Source organism: Notamacropus eugenii, chromosome 1, assembly GCF_028372415.1.
Source record: "Notamacropus eugenii isolate mMacEug1 chromosome 1, mMacEug1.pri_v2, whole genome shotgun sequence".
Lineage (NCBI taxonomy): Eukaryota > Metazoa > Chordata > Mammalia > Diprotodontia > Macropodidae > Notamacropus > Notamacropus eugenii.
Window position 1 is genome coordinate 497,922,242 of NC_092872.1, and position 27,523 is coordinate 497,949,764.

Below are 27,523 nucleotides of genomic sequence, written 5' to 3' on the forward strand. Positions count from 1 at the left end.
GTTTAAGTCCAATACCATTTTTATAGAACAGCATAACCAGTCACTGAAATTTCCAAATCCTAAAAACACCACAAAAACAGGCCAAGAAAATTAAAAGATACAGTCTCCCTTTCTCTTGGATGGCATGCTATAAAATTATCTGCAACTAACACTGAAAAAGAACTGTTTTCTTTAAAATAAAATGAAGGTCTCATCTGACCACTCTATTCTGGAAACTGGCTTTGGAATCCATGTTTTGATTAGTACTGGGAATTCCTTCAAACTTTCTCTTAGAGGAACAACACAAGCTTGAAAGTGAGGTGTCTACTACTCTAATCTCAAAAAGGGAGATTGCACCTTAAAATTTTATTTCCTGAATTAGATAAGAAAGGCAAATTCATTCACACTTATTAAGATATTGCACAATTATTACAATCATAACATAAATTCTTCACCTACCAGAGGAATGCCACAAAGTCTGGACTGGAAAAAAAAAAGTACCAGTGTTATCCTAGAGACCAAAAGATGGAGGGGAAGAGGGAGAAGAGAGGGGAAAATCAAAATCAAAAACCAACTTGTAAAATTCAAGAGCCAAGACAAAACAGCAGCAACAAAAAGCTAAAGTATTCTAATCTGGAACACTGGAAGACAGGTATGCCACACTTGGTGGCTCAATTACTTGAACTTTTTCAGAGTTTGTTCTGTCTCCAAGATGCCACCACAGAGCTGCTACCTATGACTTTGAAACATACAGGTTAGTCCCTAGAGACTAACATTCACCTATGTAAAATTCTCAACTTCCTTTAAACTGCAATTTGTTACCTCAGCTTAATATACCCATTATGATTTTATGGAGAACAGATGCCAAATAAATAGAAGTGTCTTCATATTACCAGTGGATTGGTAGTAAGTCAGCCCACGAACCTCCCATAACCACCTAATCCAAAAGAGCAAGAAGTACTAATCAGAGCAAATTATTACCCTGAAGAAGGTAACATCCCTACTAGGCCCTGGAATCGAATTACAACCTACTTCACCCAGGTCATTAAAAACACTTCCCATGGCAAAGGCTTCTCAATGTCCACCAAGAGGCTTTATTTTTCACCCAAACTGTTACTGTATTTGGAGTGAAGAAATTTTGAGTTTCACCCTGTTTTAAAAACACACACAAATTCCTAAACTGAAAGTTGACTTGTTTTTATTAGCAGCCTATTCATACACTCCTTTGAAAGGCTATTTGAACAAACACTTACAGCAGTACTTGGTGACTGCCAACCATACCTCCTGGTGCTGTGGGCTTCAGAAATATTTTTCTTCTAGAAAAATTTCACTTTCATCAAGTTGTGCTTCATTGAGGTATGGGCTAAAAAATATTCCACTCCATGAACTGAATCAGACTTACATAAATCCTAGAAATATGAAATAGTTATTGATGGGCCTAAATATTAACATAAGCACAAAAGGATAAATACATGGAATGTTAAAACAAAAAGAACATGCAAGAGATTTTTGCTCATCTCAAAGTCTATCCTGATATGAGAAGGTGATTGATAAAATCCAACAATAAGAAAGCATACAGAAAGCCAAAATGTCTATGGATCATTTGAGGTCATAGGTAACTTCAACAACAATTAGATGACCCAATCCACTGAATGACTTCTGTTGACATAAATAAAACTACCATCATACAATATATATACTGCTAGTCAAGAAAGGGGGGAAAACATTTCATATTTAAGTTAGACAACAAGGCTTTCAGATTACATGCACTACTGGTTCAAAAATCCACAGACGACAAATGATAAAGAGGTAAAAGTTGATGGAAAAAGATTAACAATCAATCAAATTATTTCATGTTAACATGCCCTTAAACTGTGGAGTCTTCAGAACAAAATGACAGGATGGATGAAAAAAGTCTAGGCATTCCTAAAAGAGCAGAGAATCTTGGCCATCATGACAGAACCTATCACCAAAATACAGATCTGTTTTGTTCCTTGCCTAAAAGAGGTCTCCATGTAGAAGAATACAGAGGTTGTAGAAAGAAGTAAGATTTCAGTTAAACTTGTACATTTAGACCAAATAAAACTCCCATACGGACAAGTAAAAATAGATAAGGAAAAAAAAGAAGATTCAATAATTGCAGACACAGAGAAGACATTTATAAAAGGAAAGATAGCAAAATAAAAAATCAAAATAAAAACATCGAGTTAAATGTTAACTTGAAACAGGGGAAAATGGTACAGTGACATCAATGGTGTCAACTTCAAATATGCAAAGATGATTTTTCCATCTGCAAATCCTGACACTGCCTTGGTGACCAAGATCTAGCACAATTATGGTTTGAAAGGAATGCTCCCCTGCCCCAAAAAGAATTCTTCTTTGTGGTTTTTGACCAATTTTTTCAATACGAAAGAGTTAACATGAACAAACTTGTGTAGATAATAAATATCACCCCTCTTGGGAGTGTAAAAGTTCTATGAAAGTCAGTTAAAGGTTTAAAAGGGTGTCACATTTTCTGAGGAGGATTTTCATCCATGGCACCATGATTGGAGGTTTAAGTGAGTTCCAAAACTGATTTTTAAAAAAGCTATATTAACACTGAAGCAGCAAAGAAAATTTGTAGGATGCCTAGAGAAAAGCACAGTGATATATTTGGAATAATAAAAATCTGCTTCTCTGGTACATTTCCCTATAAAATTATTCTTTTGGGCAATTTTGTTACAATAAATAGTTAGAATTAAATTTTAATGCTCACTGCACTGATGAATGAACTACAGTGCAAGCAAGAAAGAAGAAAAACTGAATCCTTTTCTCAGGTGTAACCCAGAGCAAGCAGGCAAGAAGCAAAAGAAAGCAGAGGTCATTCTAATGACTAGCTACACAAAAAATAAAGTAAAACTAGATTTCAAGAGCCAGAATGGGGATTAAAAATAACATTTCTATTTGGATCCAAAGTGGTTTGCCATTTTATTTATGGCATCTTACTTTTACTCCTTTCATTTTGATATTGTCCCAGCTGCATTCCCTTACGGTATTAACACTGATTTAAAGGTCAAATCTAGGGATGTGACTGAGGTAAGAAGACTTCAAAACAGGTACTATGAGAAACGCTAGGGGAAGTTACTAATTAATGTTCATGTTAGCAAGTTAGAGTAGAAAGGTAAACAGGAATGACAGAAGAGTGCTCTTTTGTTATAATGTTTTAAGTTGAGCTTTGCAATATAAATATTATCAACCTGAGGGATTTGAACAAGGGGTACACAGATTTGAAATGGTATGAGACAGAGAAAAGGCAACAGTGACTATGTGGACATCCAAATGGGGCAGGATGGCCAAAGGTCAGTGCTGTCATGATATTGCTTTCTAGATTTTTCAGTTTTCCAACTCTAGGATTTCTTTCTAGAGAACAATGAAAAAAAATCAAAATCCTTTAAACTTAAAAGGCATTTCAATTTAAAAAGACATTTCATGAAGATCAAAAACATTTCACATAATTTCATTCAGTCCTAACAATTCAGGAAGATGTTTTATTTAGAGTCACTCCAAGAATGTCTTTCATTCTGCATTCAAAGAACTGCAGTTCTTTCTGTTGCCCCTTGATGACATCACCTTTTCCTGGACTCTAACATGTCATTAGAATGAAAGCTGCACAAGAAATTCTAGAAAAATTGCACATGCAGTACAGGGCCACAAGAAAGTGCTTGCACTTGAACTTCAAGTTTCTGGGGCAGGACACCTGAAGAAAGTCACCTGACTTCAAATGGTGGCCCAGGGAAGCTCAGGTGCCTGCAAAGAGCTTTGATGACTGGACAGCAAAGGCCCACCTTGCTCTGTGGGTTATTTTGTCTCAGGTAAAACAGATGTTGGGAGAAATGAATACTAAGCACAAGATGACCTATAATCATCAAGGGACTTCTCTCCACCAGTGGCCAAGGCTGTGTCTACCAGTTGTGGTTGTCCCACCCTTCATCGGAGGATGTTGTTGCTTTGGCTGCCTTCTTGGGGGTCTTGGTGGTTTTGCCCTCCCCTCCAGCACTTTCCCAGTTGGTTTCCCAGTTCTCCCAGCTGTCGCTGTTATTACTGTTTTTGTTGTTGGAGACAGTCCCTGAGCCCCAGATATCCCAGCTATCTGAGCTCTTCTTCTCTGTGGAATTGTCTGCATATGTCCAGCTGTCACTGCTAGGTGATTTATGCGTCTTGGGAAGATCTGAGTTTCCAAAAGTTTCCCAGAAATTCTGATCTAGAGCACTGTTCTGGTAGTGTCCTCCTCCACTGTTCTGGTAACTATCACCCTCAGGTGGTCTTTTAAAGAGAAAGAGGAAGGGAAAAAAAGACTAAATACCATTTTTTGAAAATTAGCAACTTAAAGCACATTAGCATTTCACATAACTTTTAGGTCTTACCTAATTATTATGACGTTTAAAGAAAACACCTTAACTAAGAGGTGGCATGTTAAATTCCTGTTTATCCAGAATGGTTGGGAAAAAGAATGCTACAACTGAAAATTATTATGTATGCCACACGGGGATGAGCAATTTTCAAAGAACACTAAATATGTTTTTCAATGTTTTAAAAAAAGATTGAGAAGTCATTTCAAGATCTTTTAGTACTCTAGGGTCATTATTCTAGACTTCAATTATTATTAAATACCACTATAAACACTATTTTGAAAGAAAAATTATAAACCACACATCGGGTTGGAACTAAAATCAAGGTTTTCAACCTTAAGTTTTGCCATTTTAGAAGAAAAGAACTAGAAATGACTCCACAGGTGTCTTTCATCAAGTCCTGGGCTCTGTACAAAGAAAATAAACTCAGATAGGCTAGAATATATATGCAAAGTTGGTGTTCAATTTCTGTATGAATGCCTTTCTTCTTTCTAAAACAAACACAGAGAACAAGTCTGAATCAAACTCTAATGTAGTGTAAGATACTTTGCAGTTGATCATTTACTTGCCCATTTCCACTACAGATAAACTTTTTAAAAAATATACAACAAATTTTTGAAGAAAGTGAACTTAACGTTCCATTATATGCAAGGAAAAGGCTATATTTACTCTCTGCACTTAGCTAGAATGATCTTCAGACAACAGACAAATCCTGCTTGAAGCCTTTCTAGTTTACTAGAAACTGACGGAGCTTGCACTCCATCAGTATAGCCTTTCAAGAATCCAGAGTCATCTTCATGACAGAGAGATATCAGAAGACTTTAAAAGAAGAGACAGTCTTAATATTCTCTAGAAATTACCTATGTGAAGGACAAAATTAACAAGGAAAATAAAAAGAGGCAGAAGAGAGGCATACCTCTCTGAAGGTTCATCTGTTTTTCCTGAAAAGAAGGTAGTGACATCTCTCCATCCTTTACTGCCAACCCCCTGTACCTAGAAAAAATGACAGATTCTGTCATGACCACACTCCTCCTGAATACCACAAGAACTCAGATTTCAGTTAATGCAATAATGTTTAATAAACAGAAAAAAATAATTAAACCTGAAACAAAAAACAGCAAATAGAATAATGTACAAAACGTATTTCAGATTGTTTTATTTCTTACCTTTGAACACTTCTCACATTGTCCCTAACATCAATCAGTATCATTACTTAGTATTTACTAATGGTTGTTAGGGCATTGCACTGGGGATAAGGGTTGGTTCTAACCTTGAAATTTCACATACTAATGATACACTAAAACCCAAAATATTCTAAAGTTTAAAATTTAATCAAATAATTTGTAACATTAAATTACGTGAAATTTACTCAGCTCTTTCAAAAGATAGACACAAAAATCCTCTTAAAATGCAGCATACTTACAAAGTAAATTCCCTTTTATCTAGAATTCAAGATATCCAAAAGTTTGAATAACCAATATTTCTTTTGTACTACAGTATGATGAAAACGTTCATCATTATGTGTCTTGATACCTTCTGAATCAAATGAAGAGCATGTTTTGTGGTAGTTTTAGTGATAAGTGTATTTTGTGTTCTCCTTCTCTGGAAATTGATAACTCATAAATGGCATATAGGGCAATTCCCAGCTAAATAAATCCAATTACATTCAAGGAACTTTTACTGGGTGCCTAACACGTGCAAGGTCCTAATGATGGGCACTACAAAGGTTAAAAAAGAAATCTAAGAAATGGTCCCTAATTGTGAAGGGGCTTTATTGAATTAAGCAGAGCAGCTCACAATCCCCAACTATTGTAGATAAACAGTAATAACTTACTGCAAAAATCTTTTCTTAAACATCACTTTTTAAATTCCACAGTAGTGAAGTGTGGGAGAAAATTAGCAAGTAATTCAATTCCAAGAAAGGAACGAAGCATTTAGATAGCAGCTACTACGTGTCAGGATAAGCACTTTGTAACTGTTCTTGTTCTTCTTATCATCTCATCTGAAACTCATGACAACCCTGGGAGACAGGTGCTATTGCTGTTAGTGTTATCTCAATTTTAGAGTTGAGGAAACGAAGGCAAACAGGTTAAGTGACTTGCCCAGGGTGACACAGTTAGTAAGTATCTGAGGTCACATTTGAATTCAGGTTTCCCTGATTCTAGGGCCAACACCATATCCACTGCACCACTAACCACTTCAAAACAAAACAAAACAAAAAACAAAACGGAACAGGTAAATTGTAAAACAAAGTACAATAGAGCATGCGAAGGAAAAATAATTTAAAATGAGTCTATTAGGATTCAGAGTTCTTAGCTTAAGAATGAAAATAAATAGTAGCTTATTTTAGCTACCAACATTAAGAATTCATTTGTGACTTGAAAGTCTATTCACTAACATTAATTTTAGCAAAATGAAAACACTGTCAAAACTTCCAAATAATTATGGCAACATCTGACACCAATCATTCAGTGGTTAGCTTTTGCTAATAAACATTTGCAAATGTCATGTGCTTCCTTTAAAACAGCAAACTATTCAAAAACCAGGATATTCCCCAGAAGAGAGAGGATCCTTTGCTGGGAAACAGGACAATGTACACACATCCTCAATATTGATCTTAAGTTAATAATTTACTCTTCTGAATTTAAAGTTATCCAAAGTGACAGATACTTTAGTAAAATCCTGCAAGGCACATCCCAAATGGATAGTTAGAACACTTACCACACAACAAATCAATGGCAGCAAGATAAGAACAGGAAGAAAAGAGGCAATAGATGTTAATAACCTTTAAAAGTCTACATATTTAGTTTAAGCTGTCTCCATATTCCTCAAGTACACTGGAGAGCCCATCTTGTGCCTTGACAAACACCACCTCACAGGCATGAAGCAGATGTCACAGTATCAATGGTGTCCCTTCAGAGTTAGCAGAGGAAGAACTGAACAGTCAAAATGATAGCAAGAAGTGACATTATTTCTTCCTTTCAGGAGAAAGAAATGTTTAAATTGTTTTAAGACTTTCACAGTGCAAAACAGGATATGGAGACTGGCTTAACATTTATGCCTGGTTTTTGACAGGCAAAACCATTCCCTACCTTCGTTGCCAAATGAGATACCCCACTGGACACATCATCAAAAATCTTTCCCTCTTTCACCTATGTGAATCAAAATGTCAGCAATTAGTTATGAAAAACAATGGCAAAAAAATGTTTCCCTCTAACTTTGAAAATGGAAGAGACCAAATTAAAAAACAATTAAAATGTACTGACAAACTCCCCAAATTTTACTATCAAATTTTACTTCTTAAGCAAAAAGAGGGAGGAGGGAAATGTCTCTAAATCACCTTTCAATTTTCTTATTCAGTATCACACTAAGAAATCTGATTATGTGTGTTCATCCTTCATTGCTGAAGAAGACTATGCCATCAGAGAAATAATGACATGACTTGCACTTGACTTTGTTTTGAATGAGGGAGGGCTGGGCAGATCACCAGCCTCACTTCTCCAGAGCCATCTGAATCCAGTGATCAGATATTCATCAAGATGACTGGAGATGACCCAGGATGAGGCAACTGGGGTTAAGTGACTTGCCCAAGGTCACACAGCTAGTGAGTGTCAAGTGTCTGAGGTGAGATTTGAACTCAGGTCTTCCTGACTCCTGCACTTCTCTATCCACTACACCACCTAGCTGGCCCCAAGAAATCTGATTATGCATTAATGAAATATACTACAGTTAAATCTTTCAATTTTGGCATGAAAATCTTAATTCTTTAAATACTATTCTGTCTTGCAGAAAGGCTTATATACTTCCTGTCACAGAAGAAAAGAACTACCTTATATTTCAGGTTATAACAACTTGGTGAGCTTTAAAGAAGTTTTTGCTCCCTCAAATGTTTTTCGTAACTGTTTCCTCCTCAAGAAAAAGGAAGGGTAGTCTACAGATGAATGGTCTGATCTCTACCTGAGTTATTCTGTTCTTACTTTCTTTGAAAGATGAGAGATAATTCATCCCTGTGCAGGGTACTCTCTCAGCTTTAAACTACCTTTTAAGGCAGAAAGCGGCACCTATGATGTGGACATAATCACAACAGAGTAGCTAGTATGATGGATAGGCTACTGAACATGGAGTCAGGAAGACCTACGTTCAAATCCTGCATCTGACTAATACCACCTACATGATCAAAGGCAAGTCATTTTAACTGCTTTGAACCAGTTTTGTAACCTATATTTAACAGTGCTTCCTAAATTGTGCATTGTAACCCTCATATGGGGTTCACATAACTGAATGGCAGGGGAGCAGCTGCAAAAACTCTGGCAACAGGAAAAGGTTTCTGAACACAACCAAAAATTAATTCAAAATCAAATGCATAATTAATTCAAGGTGCTTCTGGCAGCACTTGCCCGTGAAGCATTATGCAGCTTCACTGTGGCCTTGGTTGTGAAGACACAACATGCACACCTTGTTCTGCACATGCTGTCACACCACACCAACAAATACTGCCAGAAACACCCCAGCTCATATTCAAGACAATTGTATGTTATGAATTGCAGTGTTTTTGCATTAGTATGCAAATCTGCTTTTGTCTTTTAAAAATGGTAAAATTATATGTATACCAAAGAATTGTTCTAAAATAAATTTCTTTGATTTATTATCAATAAATGTTTGATTACTATACCTATTCTATATACCTGTGTACCCAGTGTTGCGTAAAATTTTCTTGGGTGAAAAGGGGTCATGAGTGGAAAAAGTATAAGAAGCACAGATCTATAAGGTAATGGGGCTGGACTGGATGGCTTCTAAAAATGATGGTGTTGGATTGGATGGCTTCTAAGGAATCTTCCATCTTTAAATCTAGGATCTTACGAACCAAGGAATGCCAGTAACTGCCCAGAGCTTTCTCTATACCACCATCTTCCCATGTCCTATCTTTTCCTCTTCATTCTCTTTTACTTTTTCTTTTCCCTTTCTTATTCTCCCCCTCTTTTTGTTCTCCCTTGCTTTTCCAGTGAGTCTGGAAGTATTTCAGACTGCAAACACTTCTGAGTCTTACTGGCAGTAGGTACTCAAGGATAGAGTATGATTGCTGACTCCTGATTTAAATGATCTGCATAACCCATCACTACAGCTTGCTTTGTTGTCTCAATTAACAATCTCTAACACGGAGCTTCCAGTAAATAGTACTGATCTGTACAATTATTTAGAGGTATCATTCACAGGTTAAATTGTATCTCATTTATCCTTGACTGGAACAGTAAGTAGTCCTATTACTACCGGACATCAAGTGAAGGAAAAGGAAAGCTTGCACAGAAGATTTAAAGGCAATACAAACAAAATGGAAACACTGTTGCCATAGACATTTTTGCCACACAAATTTTTGATGCTACAAGCATTTAATGTAAATGAACACTTAACTGGTCCAAAACAGAAATGATACATTTAAACATATCTAGCTGCTATGTAGCTAGATATTTGTGAAAGGACTGAAAAAATTACTATCTTATAGAACAATGATTGTCTAAGTTATTTACTGGTTGCCAGTTACCTTTTCCTGTGCAGGTTTGAGAACATTTTCATTTAAACTGTGACCTAACTCTGAAGCCTATTTAAAATAAAGCAAACAAATAAAAAGAAGTCAGTTATATTTTCCTTAACATAAACACAGCCAACATTTACTGCCTTCAAGAAGCTGGTATACAGGAATCACCACCACAGAAAAGACTCAAGCACAGCATTTCAAAAGCAATGGATGAGCAGCTAAGCAGCTAAGAGTAAGCTGTTATGACAAAAACCCCAATTAGTTCTTGCCCTCAAAAGCTTAAACAAGGTACATATGAATTAGCTGGGAAGCAAGCATAACCTCCAACCCTAAGCCCATAAAGATGGCCTTTCTGGTTAAACATTCAAGCTAAAGAGATATGCACATGCACAGGTATAACATCCCCACCCATTCAAGGCAATCTTGCAATTCTGCACTATATTCTGCTTCTAACCTTTTCCTGTCAATTATCCCAATTATCATCAGTCACAGGTCTTACTTTCCATCTAAGAAATATGCTCTTTCTTAAACATGTAAGTATGGCTTCCTGATACAGGCAAGAACATCTAATAACAATTTCAAATTTTTTGTTACTAGGCAATAACAGAAACCATACCCATGTCAAAGGACATCAGTAATGTTTTACAACTTATTTTCTTCTGTAAGAATATGAAAACACTGTGGAAGGAAATAAATTCTGTACTTTCTATTTTGTGCCTTTCATTGGGAAAGAAAACTAAAGACCATACATAAATGTATGCTCCATACAGTGTTATCACTTAAATACAGTTGGTATGGGGAAAGTGGAAACAAAAGGGATAAAAAAGGAGCAAACTGTAAGTCTTACAAAAAGTACAGCCTCACTCATGACTGTAAAAAGCAACAACTCCAGTATTTGAATTTTACATCCATCCTGCCCTTAATTCTTATCAACTGAACTGCTTGTAAGGCCCTCAAATTGGCTGTCAGAACAAAGATTTGAGATAGCTTAAATTTAAGCAATTCAAATAAAGCAAACTTTAGAACTAAACAGCACTGGCAATGACAGGAAAACAAAATGAGCCACCTTTTAGTATATACTGAGAAATCACTGAAGAAGGGAAGAGATGCTCACCAGGAATCTAGTACTACAAAAGCAGAACTGCTAAATAACAGTAGGGAGGAATTATTCAATCATTGTAGAAAGGCCTCTTACAGAGTATTTGCATAAAAAAAGCCTTTTATTTATTCAAAGGCTATACAAGTTGATAGCAGTTTTTATTTTTTTTTTAAATAAATTATTTAGGAATGAAATTCAAAATATGGGAGCTTTAAAAAATATACTGAGTCCATCAAATCCAAATCTAATGGAAAAAACACTGCATTTGAGGTTAGAGAATCCAGGTTCAAATTCTAGCTCTGCTATTTAATACCTGTGTAATCTTGGGTAAGTAATATCATCTTTCTGATCTAAGGTTTCGAATCTTCTGATTCTATAACATATAAGTACAATGTTAATCAAACTAATTAAACCATAATTCAGTAACTAAGTTCCAAAAAGGCCTTCTAGAGATTGTCACATAAAAAACTGAGGCTAGCTTGTTCAGAAGAGGCCACCTGAGTACTAGTGAAAGCATATATATCATGCAAATGTCCCATGTAAAAGTTTCACCACCAATTGGTACAGTTATGTGCTACCATTCCACAGATCACACAGCTATCACTGCCACAAATTCAGATTTACTAAACACTCATGAGGGCAGGTTACTTATGCAAGCAGCATGATAATTCAAAATGACTTTACTTAGGCTAACACATACAAAATGATGCACAAAACAACATCAAAGACAATGAACAAAAACTGCAAAAGAGCTAATGAAGAGCAGTCCACAACCCAACAGCCATAAGCATATACTCAGCACGAACGGTGGTAAGGGCCCATGCACAAGAATATGTGTGAGGGCTTTACCGGCTCTGGCTGCTGCTTGTAGCCCCAAAACTTGACCCAAGAAAGAGGGCAGAGAAGAAAAAGAGAAAGAAAGCAAGGAAAGTAGAAGCAGTATTTAGCAAAAACTAGAAGCACTTCACAAGCAGTTTAGGGTAAATGCTAAAATTTATTTCTCTATTTACACCATCTACTGACAAGGTGAACTTCCTTCAATGGATATGAAATGGTGATAATTTTTTTTTATAGGCAGTTAAATATGGCTCCTGAAAATACACTTCTAGTTATGGTTAATAAGTGAATTTCAACTGCCAGGTATGCCAAGATTCAGATTGAAAGTGTTATAAGAAAACAATACTCTCAATTTGCACACTCTTGTTAATAGAATACTTTATAAAATGTGTTTTGTAAATGAGAAATCTTAACTTATGACATATTTCCATAATTATAAGGGAGAAAGAAGGCAGATATGGTCTATGTTGATAGCATTTACCTCATTCAAACTGGGAGGCAAATATCTGACTAAATTTTGGGTCATACACTCAAGCAGTACAGAATTTTGTTGTTTCTGATGCTCCATTCTGAAGTTTTAATGGAAAACAGTAAGACTGGTGATGAATGCAAATTTTCTTAATCAAACTCTTCAATGTTTTGATCTCAATACTTTGAGATCATTTGATGAAAGTATGTGGAATAGAATAGATTGAGTTAAAAATCCATGGCAAGCTTAAATCTGTGTTAGGACATAATCTCTCCCTTAAAATCTGCTCTCATCACAAAAAAAGGCACTTTTTTATTCCTGGAAACACTTCAAGTATATAACTTGAGCTTGGCTTCTTTGTGTCTTAATTTTTAATTGCTCTGTGTAGTATTTCATTCAGAACTAAGCACAATTTGCCTGACTGTCCATATGTTTTAACTAAACTACAAGAGTGTGCACTGCTGCACCTTTACAGGTAAAGTTTAATTCTTTAAGAGGCTTAAAATTCTTCCATTTTGCTCCATGCTAATTTAGTTCATGCAAGGCCCTAAGCGCATGCAGTTTTTTTTTAACACACTTGCTTATAGAACAACTTCACAAAATTATAGAATATTTGAAGAGCAGACTTTCTGATATTCTATATCCTTGTAAACTATGATGTGCTTTTTATTTTTAAAAAGATTTTTAAATGGCTACAAATATTTACCTGTTAAGGTCATTTTATTTCAATCACTTGTGAACATTAAGGTTTATTAATTATTCAGTTTTAAAACAGAAATTTCAGTCCACCAATTTATGTGTTTATTGGGAGCAAAAAGGAGGTGGAATCACCTATTATTGAGAATGGTCTCCAAAATGAGATTTATTAAACTAAATTCTGAAGTAGGACTTGTGAGGTTGTGAATAAACTACATCTGAAAAGAGAATGGCAACAGCTATCATGAATAATGATGGGGTCTAATGTGTCCATTTTAATTCATTGAATGTTACTTTAAAAGAATTAGAAAGACACCAGAAAATTACACAAATAGTACAGTCAAGTTATAACATCTATTATTTCACTACCTTTTGACTTGCTTGAGATCCAAATTTCGTAGCCTGTAAAAAAAAATTACAAGATTTTCATTAATCAAGCAACACATACATCAACAGGATTCCATTTTAAAGTTTAGCTGTTAAAATTTCAGTTTCAAAATAGTGTCACAAGCTAAAATTAAGACCTGCACCTACAGCAGTAGCACCATTTGGAGGATCCCTAAACCAGCGTTTCCGTCTACTAGCCTACAACACTTTGTTCTGTGTGATATGAATGACGGTTCCATGAGAAGATTCAACACAAAGAAAATTTTCACCAAAATACTTGGCAGTTGTGTGAAGGGTGACTGGAGCAAGGAAAGACTTGCAAAGAGCCATATATGTAGGGTGAGGGAGAATGAGAAGTCAAGGAAAATGCATGGTGGTGACTGTGAGAAGAAGGATGGGTTTCAGGAATGAGTTATGTTTTGGACATGTTGAACTGAAATGTCTGGAAAATTCAGTTCATGATATTTGATGGTACCATAGGACTGAGGGATAGACTATGGCTTGATCTACGGATCTGGCAGTCATATGCATAAATGATAATTGTGTATATATATTTTTTTCTCATATATGTACACACACACACACTCCAGAGAGCAAGTGCCTCAGGACAAAGCTATAGAGAATACCAATAAATTAAGGAGCCTGACATGGAAATGAACTAACAAAGAATGAGAAAGAGTAGTCAGACTATTAGGCAGAAAAGTATCACAAAAGCCCAGAGATGAGAAAGTGGTAAAGTGTCAAATGCAGTTGAGAGGTCAAGAAGAATGACTGACAAAAGATGATCAGATCTGGCATAATCATCCTTGATTGCCAATGAAACTTTAGCTGCTCATCCTGAAAGGGACATTTCAGACTACTTTGATTTGTTTTGAAAACTGGCATATACCCCAAATGAATGGGCACATCAGAACTCATCTAAGAAAATTATAATTAAAAAAGAAAAATACTCCAGTACCAAATAGATTCACAAGTAATTTCAAACATTCAAAGAAAAATTAATTCCAATACTACGCATTAATAAGAGAAGAAAGCACCCTTCCAAACTCTATGATACAAATATGGTCTTAATACAAAGTAGAAAAAGAAACCATATAGATCGCTGTATGTAGACTACCGAGGAAAGAGTTTTAAACAAAATATTGGTAAGGAGGCAACAACATATTAGAAAGATTATATATTATCATCAGGTTGAATTTATACAATTAGACTGTGAGCTCCTTGATAGCAGGGACTCTTTTTCTTTGTATTTCCACTACTCAGCACAATACCTGGCTCAAATCAACCTGGCTCTCACCGATGGGCCAGTAATAGGGCCCTGCCCAAGCCTCACTTACTCACTGTTTGGGTTTCATAGCTCAGAGTGAATGATAATAGCAATTGTTTCAACTCTGGTCAAAAACTAGGTATCTTCCTCTCCCAGACTGGTTCTTTTGACCATCTTTTGCCTCAATTCTTACCTAGCCTTTAATCACTGAATGGGTGTTGCCTCAGACAAACTGACACCAGGGAAAGACCTTAGCTTAAAAAGGCAAGGAGCTATCTCCAGTTGTCCTTATTTTGCCACTGGACAGATGGTTCCAAAGGAAAGAGTATAACTGATGCCTTTACAAAGCCCTGCATGATTAAAATCAAAATCACTTGCAAGTCAGGATATCACTCTCTGTCATTGGTCCTCTTCCACAAAGAATGACAAACACAATAGAGTTTAGCATAATACCTGGCAAACAACTGTCACATAATAAATGCTTGCTGACTTGATCAGTAATGAAGGGTTGCTTTAGCATAAGGAAGAAAATGAATATGTAAACCATGTTGATAATATAAATGATAAAAATCACATGATAGCAGTAGATGCTGAAAAGGCTTTTTGACAAAATCCAACATTTAAGCCTATTAAAAATTGCAGAAACTATAAGAATAAATGGACCTTTCCTTATATAGTACTTTTTATCTAAGTAGAGCAAGAATAGACATATGTAATTGAGAAAAGTTATAAACATTTTTGAATAAAAGCAAGGAGGCCCATTATCACTGCTAATATATGAACATAATATTATAAATGAAAGTAAAAGATATAGACTAGAAAAGGAATTTGAGGGAATAAGCATAACTGAAAGAATATACATTGGCAAAGAAAAAACAAAATTAATCATTTTTTACAGAAGATTTTAGAGAATCTAGTCAGCAAAATTGCAAGATATGAGATAAATCCATACAAATAGCAAATATCCCTATGAAGAACTAACAAAACCCAGCAAGAACAGCTAGAAAGAGAAATTCCATTCAAAATAACTACAGGGGGCAGAGCCACGATGGCGGAGTAGAAAAACATACCTACGCAGGGTCTCCCCCAACAGCCCATAAAATACCTGCAGAGAGGGACTCTCAACAAATTTTGGAGCAGGAGAAGTGGAGAACAACAGAGTGGAGGAGATTTCCAGCCCAGGGTGACCTGAAAGGCTCACAGAAACGTCTGTTGCACCAGACATGGAGCAGAGCCCAGCCTAGTCTTGGCTGCCCGGCAGGGTTAGGAACAGCCCTTGGGGACAGAATCTCTAGTCGCAGAGTCCCCAGTCCCAGCAGCAGCCAGATCACAGATCCCTCAACCCACAGGCACCAAAGGTCAGTGACAAGGCTTTTTCAGCTGGCCAAGAAGGGAGAAGGGCCTTCCATAGCTCCGGCCTTAAGCAGCCACCTAGGCCGCGTAGGCAAGCGCAGCAGCCAGCCCATTATTACAGCGTAAAAACCCCTGGGGGCATCAAAGAGCTGAGCCTTGCCTCGCCCTGTGTGGAGGTCCTAGGGGAGTTGGTCTTTGTCTCACATTGAATGGCGGCCCTGCCCATCCAGCTTATCTCAAAATCAGCCCTCAGTGCTAACTCGGAGGAACTGGAGGCCAGGTGGCTGTGGAGAGGTAACTGCTAAGATTCTAGGCACAAAAATCCCTCTCTGTGTCCAGACCAGTACACACTTGATTGGGCCACCTTGGAGGAACTGAGATCTTACAGATTCCCAGAGTCTACCCTACTCTTGACAAAGGACCCAAAAGTCAAGTAATTGGTTGGGAAACATGCCCAAAAAAGGGGAAAAAAATAAGAATATAGAAGGTTACTTTCTTGGTGAAAAGAAATCTTCTCCCATCCTTTTGGATGAGGAAGAACAATGCTTACCATCAGGGAAAGACTTAAGTCAAGGCTTCTGTATCTCAAACATCCAAAATAAATAGTCAGTGGGCTCAGGCCATGGAAGAGCTCAAAAAGTATTTTGAAAATCAAGTAAGAGAGGTGGAGGAAAAATTGGGAAGAGACATGAGAGAGATGAAAGAAAAGCATGAAAAGCGGGTCAACACCTTGCTAAAGGAGACCCAAAAAATGCTGAAGAAAATAACACCTTGAAAAATAGGCTAACTCAATTGGCAAAAGAGATTCAAAAAGCCAATAAGGAGAATGCTTTAAAAAGTAGAATTAGCCAAATGGAAAAGGAGGTTCAAAAGCTCACTGAAGGGGAGCAGAGCCAAGATGGTGGAGTAGAAAGACACACATAGGCTAGCTCCAAACCCACAGCCCATAAAATATCTGTAAAAAAGAACTCCCAACAAACTATGGAGCAGCAGAAGCCACAGAACAACGGAACAGAGGAGATTTCTGTTCCAGAGAGCCCTGCATACCTCTCGAAAAAGGTCCGTTGCGCCTGGACCTGGAGCTGAGCCCAGCCCTGCCTTGGCCACACGGCACCAAGAGGAGCAGATCCCAGCAGGCTTCAGGGATGGAATCTCCAGCGGACGCATGGGTCCCTCCACCCACAGGCCCCAAAGGTTGGTGAGAGGGTCTTCTCGGCTTGCTGAGAGGGGAGTGGGGTCCCCCCATAACTCAGGCTCCCTTGGGAGGCAGAGAGGCAGCAGCAGATAGGGGCTCCCCAAGCAGGCAGGAGCTCAGATCCATTGTTGAAAGTCTCTGCATAAACCCCTTGAGGGAACTGAGCCCCAAGTGGCGGCCCTGCCCTGACTTGAGCACCTGAACTTAATCTCACACTGAATAGCAGCCCTGCCCCTGCCAAAAGCCCTGAGGCTGGGAAGCAGCATTTGAATCTCAGACCCCAAGCACAGGCTGGGCGGATCTGGAGGCAAAGTGGGTGTGAAGAGAATACTCAGAAGTCAAGTCACTGGCTGAGAAAATGCCCAGAAAAGGGAAAAAAAATAAGACTATAGAAGGTTACTTTCTTGGTGAACAGGTATTTCCTCCCTTCCTTTCTGATGAGGAAGAACAATGCCTACCATCAGGCAAAGACACAGAAGTCAAGGCTTCTGTATCCCAGCCCACTCAATGGGCTCAGGCCATGGAAGAGCTCAAAAAGAATTTTGAAAATCAAGTTAGAGAGGTGGAGGAAAAACTGGGAAAAGAAATGAGAGAAATGAAAGAAAAGCATGAAAAGCAGGTCCACACCCTGCTAAAGGAGACCCAAAAAAATGCTGAAGAAAATAACACCTTGAAAAATAGGCTAACTCAATTGGCAAAAGAGGTTCAAAAAGCCAATGAGAAGAATGCTTTCAAAAGCAGAATTAGCCAAATGGAAAAGGAGGTTCAAAAGCTCACTGAAGAAAATAGTTCTTTCAAAATTAGAATGGAACAGATGGAGACCAATGACTTTATGAGAAACCAAGAAATCACAAAACAAAACAAAAAAAATGAAAAAATGGAAGATAATGTGAAATATCTCACTGCAAAAACAACTGACCTGGAAAATAAATCCAGGAGAGACAATTTAAAAATTATGGGCCTACCTGAAAGCCATGATCAAAAAAGAGCCTAGACATCATCTTTCATGAAATTATCAAGGAAAACTGCCCTGAGATTTTAGAACCAGAGGGCAAAATAAGTATTCAAGGAATCCACAGATCACCGCCTGAAAGAGATCCAAAAAGAGAAACTCCTAGGAACATTGTGGCCAAATTCCAGAGTTCCCAGGTCAAGGAGAAAATATTGCAAGCAGCTAGAAAGAAACAATTCAAGTATTGTGGAAATACAATCAGGATAACACAAGATCTAGCAGCTTCTACATTAAGGGATCGAAGGGCATGGAATAGGATATTCCAGAAGTCAAAGGAACTAGGACTAAAACCAAGAATCACCTACCCAGCAAAACTGAGTATAATACTTCAGGGGGAAAAAATGATCTTTCAATGAAAGAGAGGACTTTCAAGCATTCTTGATGAAAAGACCAGAGCTGAAAAGAAAATCTGACTTTCAAACACAAGAATGAAGAGAAGCATGAAAAGGTAAACAGTAAAGAGAAGTAATAAGGGACTTACTAAAGTTGAACTGTTTACATTCCTACATGGAAAGACAATATTTGTAACTCTTCAAACTTTTCAGTATCTGGGTACTGGGTGGGATTACACACACGCACGCACACACATAGAGACAGAGTGAACTGAAGAGGATGGGATCATATCTTTAAAAAAATGAAATCAAGCAGTGAAAGAGAAATATATGGGGAGGAGAAAGGGAGAAATGGAATGGGGCAAATTATCTCTCATAAAAGAAGCAAGCAAAAGACTTTTTAGTGGAGGGAAAAAGAGGGGAGGTGAGAGAAAAAACATGAAGTTTTACTCTCATCACATTCAACTAAAGGAAGGAATAAAATGCATTTTGGTATGAAAACCTATCTTACAATACAGGAAAGTGGGGGAGAAGGGGATAAGCAGGGTGGGGATGATGGGAGGGCAACAGGAGGGGAGAGCAATTAGAAGTCAACACTCTTGGGGAAGGACAGGATCAAAAGAGAGAATAGAAGGAATGGGGGGCAGGATAGGATGGGAGGAAATATAGTTAGTCTTACACAACACAACTATTATGGAAGCCATTTGCAAAACTACACAGATATGGCCTATATTGAATTGCTTGCCTTCCCAAAGGGAATGGGTGGGGAGGGAGGGATGAAGAGAAGTTGGAACTCAAAGTTTTAGGAACAACTGCTGAGTACTGCTCTTGCTACTAGGAAATAAGAAATACAGGTAATGGGGTATAGAAAGTTATCTGGCCCTACAGGACAAAAGAGAAGATGGGGACAAGGGAAGGGAGGGATGATAGAAGAGAGGGCAGATTGGTGATAGGGGCAATTAGAATGCTCGATGTTTTGGGGTGGGGGGAGGGGACAAATGGAGAGAAAATTTGGAACCCAAAATTTTGTGAAAATGAATGTTAAAGTTAAATAAATACATTTAAATTTAAAAAGAAAAAAAAAAGAATGAAAAAATGGAAGATAATGTGAAATATCCCATTGGAAAAACTGACCTGGAAAATAGATCCAGGAGAGACAATTTAAAAATTATGGGACTACCAAAATAACTATAGAAGATAAAAAAAGTACTTGTGAGTATAACTTCTAAGATTCATCCATGGATTATGTGAATCCAACTACAAAACGCTCTTTGAAGAAATGAAAACAGACCTAAATAACTCCAGAAACATTAATTGTTCCTGGTGTTCAAGCCAATATAACAAAAATGACAAAATTAAATCAATTTACTTATTTGGTACCAAACTCTCAAAATAATAAAGAACTAGAAAAAAAATAATTAAATTCTTATAGGAACAAAAAGTCAAGAATTTCAAAGGAAATATTGAAAAAATAATCACATGAAAACATGTGGGAAGAAAGGCAGTGTTATAGTACCAGATCTCAAACAGTACTACAAAGCAGTAATCATTAAAGCAATTTGGTACTGGTGAAACAAGGTGCTGAAGAGGACAGTTTCAGAGAAAACTGGGAAGACTTTTATGAACTAATGTAGAATAAAATGAGCAAAATTACAACAATTTCTAAAATGCTATAACAGTTGTATAGGGAAAAACAATTTTGAAAGACTACCACAAGACCAAAAGAATGTAGATGAAACATGTCATTAATCTGAGAGAGAAGTGAACTTAAAATGCAGGAACATGCATGTTTAGACATAGTTAATATGGAAATTATTTTCTGACAGGCTATGTAGATAGGTGTTGAGGGATTTAATTTTCAGGTGTCAAAGAACTATACTCAATCAATTAGTAAGCACTTATCTTAGTCAGACAGTGGCTGCAGTACTGTGTCCAGTTCTACTAATCACGTTATAAAAAGGTTACTGAAGAACTGAAATGTTTCCAGAAGAGGGCGACCTCCAGGATGGTTGAGAGGATTTGAACCGTGGAACACAAGGAAATATCCAAGGAAGAATATTTAGCATGTCGAAGAATGACTTAAGAAGAAGTATTTGAACGTCAGCTATTTTTAAGGCTTGTCATACAGAAGAGGAATTAGAATTATTCTAGCTTGGCCTCAAAGGGCAAAAATAGAAGAAATAGGAAGAAACTGTAGAGGGTGATATAAAAGAAAACTTCACAACAATGAGCTATCCAACAACATAATGGACAGCTTTGGCAAGCAGTTAGAAGCTGGACAGGCTACTTGCTGAGACATTTTAGAGACAATTCCTACTATAGTACAGTTTGGAGAAGTCTTTTTGAATCTTTTTTCATTTTTGAGATTTAGGATTTGACTTTTTCTTCCCCACATTTATACCAAAACAAATACTAATATTTACTTCATTACATGGAATAGGATGAGAGCTGTTCAATCCTATTTGTTTTTTGATCAACACAACCATTCAGGTTTGTCTCATTCTTTCAATAACTTCTATATACTGCAATAACAAAATCCCATAATTTTGGGTTACACACACACACTGCAGTTCAGACGACTACGTCTCACACCTATGCAATCTTTTAAAAAAAATATTTTGAACATCTTAAGTATGTGAAAACTATTATGTTCCCTTACAGGCCATTTATATAAGTAATAAATTAGACCAAAGCTAGACATTTACTACCTGTGTGACCTTGAGAAAATCATTCAGCCTTTTTAGGATTTAGTTTTATCAACTGTAAAATGAAGGGATTGGAGAGGAAGGGAAAGGGAGTAAGTACATGTATGTAGCACTATGTGCCAGGTACTATGCTAAGGGCTTTAGAGATTATTATTTTGTTTGAACTTCACAACAATCCTGGGATGTAAGGTGTTGATATTTCCCCATTTTACAGTTGAGGAAACTGAGGCACACAAGTTAAATGACTTATAGAGCTATGAAGTGTCTGAGACTGGATATGAACTCAGGTCTTCCTGACTCCAAGCCCAGAACTCTATCTTATACAGAGCTACCTAGCGGTCTAACTGGGCTGGAATAGATAATCTCAATGGTTCCTTTTGAATATAAACCTATGATCATAAAATCTGCAATCTGGAAGGGATCTTTGTGGCTATCCAGTCCACCCTATACCCAAAAGGACGCCCAATATAACATTTGACAAGAGAGAGAACTTGAGAGAAAATTCGTTATTTCACAAACTGTGTTAACTTTCATACCCTCTCTTACACGGGTGTGAGAAAAGTGTTTTCAAATCATATTATCATCAGTTTTAGTTTTTAATTCACAGCTAAAGTTGGAGCTAATGTACAAGTCAAATTTTGATAACTATACTAAGTTGTAAATTCAGGATGTTCTACTGTATAAGGATGGTTAATCTTGAAAGTCTTTTACTCTCTTTACTGAAGGAAATAAAATCTTCACTTGGTAATAAAAGTTTAGAACATTTGTAATTAAGTAATACTCACAATGTCATCTAAGGCCACTGCCTCAAGCTAATCCTTTCACCCTTGTTCTAAAAGGAGCTAAGCAAGCTCCATATACACTAGTTTTAAAATAGTTTGGTAGTTGTTTACTTACACCTTCTTTAGCTGCTGAAGCAAACTTGCTTGCTCCAGTTGTAAAACTGCTCCAACCCTGAAAGAAGTAACAGAAAATTATTATACAATTAGTCAAATACATCAAGAATCTCCTCTTACTCATTTTTTAAAAAAACTGCAAAAGCAACTAAACAGAACTGTAACATTAGCACTGCATGTTTACATTATTCAATTATAGACCGTACATGAAAAAACTTGATTATTTCACTGGCTACACTGGACAGTATTTTTACTGTCTGCTTTTGCTTTCAGTTTCAAAATGAGAACTTCTCAAAATTACAGCAGCAAAAGAATTCTCCCTCCTCTGAAGTTCTATAAAACTTATTGTCCAAGTCAATTATTTGTGACTTACTATGTACTATTTTGTTAGTAAGTTCTCTGTAAAGGTTCTTGAGAGCACAGATGAATCTTGGAGACTTTCACATGCCTTGCTGCATGTATTGCAGTATTTTGCAGAGTAGGCACTCAAAAATGTGTTCATTGTGTGATCACAACGAAGTATAACTATGCATGATTCACTGGTTCAGGACCAGAATTAGAAGGATCTAAGAAGTAAACATAATCTTTAACAGAGAGTAGGGATAAACCAAGTTTTAGACTCAGAAAGGAAAATAAGTCTCTGGCCTAGAGAAAGCTTATAAACATTCTGACTGGTCAACTTTGTCACAACCTCTCAATGAGGTTACCACAACTACTTTACAGTCTATAGTTAAAAAAGCATCAGGAAATAGGCACCCTTGAATAATTTTATACAACTTCCTATTTTAGACGAATGGAGAAAATACTCCTCTATTCTACAAAATGTGCACATCCTAACAAACTTGGTGGTACACTAAGTGCTTTTAAAATTTGTCTTGTGAATCTAGGTAAAGAGCTTTATTTGTACAAAAGATGTCAGTTTACTGAATCAACAAGAGATCACTGACAAAATTAAATATCTTCCTTGATATGAAGAAAGATCTTGATAAACTAACATCATTATGCTGAACCTAAGGTCCTACACTTGGGTACCTAAAATAAAAAATCAACACAAGAATAAGATAAAAGAATGTATAATTAGAAAAACTTCAATGTGAAAAAGACTTAGGCATGAAAATTCAGGCAAACATAATACATAAAGCTGCAACCATAAAATCAAAGTGAAGGCTTATATGCCTTTACTTTCTGCTAACAGGAAAACAGTGAAGTACTTTTCAAATACAACTACACTACTGGTGGTTTTGCTTAACTATCTTGGGAAAACATAATACGTACTGGTGGGGTGTTTACAAATGTCACTGTGAAACAAAATGCACATTTTTTTGTAAAGAGTCAACAATATGACATGTAATCAAAAAACATTTAATCTTAGGCTATCTGAATAAAAGTGTTCAATTCTGAGGTATCCCTTCACACCTATCAGATTGGTTAATATGACAGAAAAGGAAAATGATAAAGATTGGAGATGTGAGAAAGCTGGAACACCTGATGCATTATTAGTGAGGCTGTGAATTGATCTAACCATTCTGAAGAGCAATTTGCAACTATGACCAAAAGGGTATAAAACTGTATAAACCTTTTGATCCAGTAACCACATTAGGTCTATATCCCAAAGAGATCACGAAAAAGGAAAAAGGATCTATTTATACAAAAATATTTATAGTAGCTCTTTTTTGCGGTAGCAAAAAATTAAAAATTGAGAGGATGCCCATCATTTGGAGAATGGCTGAACAAGTTGTTGTATATGAATGCAATGCAATACTATTGTTCTGTAAGAAATGATAAGCAGGTAGACTCCAGAAAAGCCAGGAAAGACTTACATGAACTGATGCTGAGTGAAGTGAGCATAACCAGAATACCATACACAATAACAACACATTGTGCAATGACCAACTATGATGGACGTAGCTCTTCTCAGCAACACAATGATCCAAGACAATTCCAGGCTAAGCACATCCAGAGAAAGAACTATGGAGTCTGAATGCAGAGCGAATCATATTATTTTCCCTTTCTCGTGGTTTTTCCCTTTTGTTCTGATTCTTCTTTTACAACATGACTAATTTGGAAATGTTTAACATGACTATACATGTATAATCTGTATCAGACTGCTTGCTGTCTCGGGGAGGGAAGGGAAAGAGAATAATTTGGAATGCTATCTTTACATGTAATTGGAGAAAAAATACTATTAAGAATAAGTGGCCAGATATTATAGTATACACTTGTACTACTATCCCACTGTTGGAATTGAGTTCTGCACCACTGTCAGTCAAGCCAATCTGGTATTCCTACTAAGTCCTGTATTAATATGGTGGGCCTTGGGGAGAAAAGCTGCTGAAGGATGAGTGAACTGGCCCAAGTCAGAAAAATGGAGCAGATTAAAGCTCCCAAGGTGATCTATAGTGAGATGGTCCATCAATCTGCTGTATTTCCAGATGTAGGTAGGAAGGGAAGGGAAGGGAAGGGAAGGGAAGGGAAGGGAAGGGAAGGGAAGGGAAGGGAAGGGAAGGGAAGGGAGGGAAGGAAGGAAGGAAGGAAGGAAGGGAGGGAGGGAGAAAGTGATGATCCTGCTTGATGTGGCCTAGGTAAGACTAGCTTCAATTCTATATGCCATATTTTAGGAAGCACACTGACAAGTAACAGGGAAACTGGTTCGGTGACATAAGGAAAAATTTATGTTATTTGAAGATCAACAGATAAAACTAGAGATCATTAGCCTGAAGAAGACAAGACCCTAGGGTGGGAATGACAGCATGAAAAGGTGTGGATTATGATATGCTTGGCACCAAAGGTCAAAGAAAGGAGCAGTGGGTGCAAGTTGAATAATGGCAGATCTTGACTGAAGCTAAGAAAAAAAAACTTCGCAGCAAATGCTCTCTAAAAGTGGAATGGGTAGCCTTGGGAGGGAAAGTTTCTTCACACTGGATGTCCTCATGCAAAAGCTGGACATCCACTTGTGAGAAATGTAGATAGATAGCATTCTTGTTTGGGTATAGATTAGATTATAGGAGCTCTGAAGTTTGAGACATTATGATTCAATGTAGCTTTTGTAGTTTGGGGTATGTACCAAAACTTCCCAAAGAGAAAAGAACAACAAAAAACAAACAGAAAATCGCAGAAAATCAAAAAGAAAATAGACTATTATCCTTCCTTCACGGTTGTAAGACTTTTGCTGGTAAGAATTTTAAGCCAATATATATTCAAGCTGTTTAAAATCTTAAATGCCCGCGCCCTAAGACATCATATTTCATTCCAAAGGGATGGAGAATCAAGGTTCCTTAAATATGAAAAGGGATATTAAACACTGTTATTAAAAAATATCCAGAAAGTTAAAAAAAAACACCATCTAGAGGATAGTTTCTTTAATGACCACACAAACATGCTTTTGTCAGAAACCTTACTTCTCTACTTCCCTAGAGAAGGTTCAAAAACAACCCTAATGGGAAACAACTGCAGTTATTATCTCCTTTCTTCATTTCTCTCTCTGGTTCCGAGTTTAAGGTGAAGCTGAAGTTAAGCAGATATGAGGTTAGGCATTTAAACAATAAAAGTTCACTTGGAGGACAAGAGTCTAAGAACACATATTTCCATTTTGGGGTGTGGGGAAGTCTTTCAATGCGTATTTTTAAGTACTGCATGATTCTTACACTCTGCATTTCTGAGATACGGTTACTAAATTACTACTAAATAACACTGAATGGTAATAGTAATTAAGAGCTTATATTGATACAACAGTTTGTATTTACAGAATATACATTACCTCAGGAGTTTTCAATAATTCACTCACATTTTTGCTGCCCTTTTTTCTGGTCCATACCTATGATTTTACCAAAGCGGATCAGCAACTATTCTACAACTTATAGTCTTTGAGTTGCCTAGGCCACTGAGAGATGAAGTGACTTTCCCAGGGTCACACATCTACTATGGATAGATAGATAAATAGGTACAAAGATTGACAGATAAACAAAAAGATACATAGGTACAGACAGATATTTCAACGGTGGGATATGAACTGTGAAGTCACTTCTCCATCCACTATCTACTTAACTCTCCACATAGCTGCTTCTGATAGGCAGCCCCAGCCAAAAACCTCAATGCCTGATGGCTAACCTACTGACAACATGCTGCTTGGTAGAGCCGACCAAAGGTTATGTGCCGTTGGCAATGCCTGAGAACCCAGTGACCTCATAATTAGACACTAGGATAACACTTCTGTGGAGGATAATATAAAATGATTAATCTCAGAATAACTGTGACCTTCCATTAGCATACTTCTTCTCTATACAAATGAAATTTCTATCTCTTCTACAATCAGTAAACATGCTAATACCAGGGCATCAATGCAGTCTGCTTTCAGTCTTACAGCTCAAGTATAGCCTTCTATGAAGTCTTCAGACTCTCATTAGATATTCTCAATACAGAAAAGCAAAAATGTTATCATTTTCATTTTGGAGGTACTGTGTGGTTTAAAAAAAAAAAGATACCAAATAAATTTTATTATTTTTTTTTACAAAGAAATTTATTGAAGTGTCAACCAAAAGAAACCTTTTCTTTTTGTTGAACTATATATTTTAAGTTTCATTAAGGAAGTCAGATTCTTTTTTTTTCTTTTGGAGGAAGAGGAAAAGGCAATTGAGGTTAAATGATTTTGCCCAACATCACACAGCTAGAAAGTCTCAAGTTTCTGAGGCCGGATTTGAACTTAGTTCCTTTTAACTCCAGGGCCGGTGATCTATTCACTGCATCATCCAGCTGCCCCAGTCAAATTCTTCAGGTAAAGAATTACTCTTGGTACAATGACTTTTGATTGAGAAGTACAGCAATGAATAGATCTATTCTAACCTAGATTCTTATCTCTTGAGCTCCTTAATTTTATTCTACATAGAGAAAGAACCAATATTACAAGTGTCCAAAACAAGTCAGAACATAAGCTCAAGGAGAGAATTTCCTTACCGAATACAGTGATGACATGGCATTATTGAGGAAGTCATCCTCTTTTTTCTGAGGGGGTACTGTGTTACCAAACCCAACATAGCGATTCTCTTGGCCTCTAAAAACCATTAAACACAAACAAATTAACTGAACAAATTTTTCTACAAGAAGTAAATACTAGCACCTCTCAGTCTATCACATAATTACATGTCTTAAAAAAAGAGAATCTGGTAGTGCTGAAAGAACTATTTTCATTAGAAACAGAATGGTGAACAAACATTGTTTGAGCTTTCCAAACACTTTTCAGTCAATGCACCCTGGCCTGTATACAATCACCACCAAAGAAACTGATACTCAGATCTTTTGCTATCAGATGTCAGATGGAGAACACTGCTTCTCTAGTTGGATACAAAGAATAACTTTTTTTCTCTTGGTCATTTATTATG

The 27,523-nt window shown here is 36.8% G+C and overlaps 1 protein-coding gene across 4 annotated transcripts in view; it reads right to left on the reverse strand.

Annotated features, from left to right (window-relative positions):
- Nucleotides 1–1,160: 1,160 nt before the first annotated feature.
- ARFGAP1 (ARF GTPase activating protein 1) overlaps nt 1,161–27,523 on the reverse strand; it is a 35,676-nt gene continuing 9,313 nt past the window's right edge. Inside the window, exons 7-13 of one of the 4 annotated variants that reach the window (XM_072633308.1) lie at nt 27,099–27,195; nt 22,150–22,206; nt 13,371–13,403; nt 9,907–9,963; nt 7,460–7,519; nt 5,284–5,360; nt 1,161–4,281 (exon numbers count right to left, since the gene is read on the reverse strand). In XM_072633308.1, coding sequence (XP_072489409.1) covers nt 3,921–4,281; nt 5,284–5,360; nt 7,460–7,519; nt 9,907–9,963; nt 13,371–13,403; nt 22,150–22,206; nt 27,099–27,195 — 742 coding nt within the window. In that variant the 3' untranslated portion in view covers nt 1,161–3,920. The remainder of the gene's footprint in view (nt 4,282–5,283; nt 5,361–7,459; nt 7,520–9,906; nt 9,964–13,370; nt 13,404–22,149; nt 22,207–27,098; nt 27,196–27,523) is intronic. The other 3 variants (XM_072633309.1, XM_072633310.1, XM_072633311.1) reach the window with 3 other exon arrangements.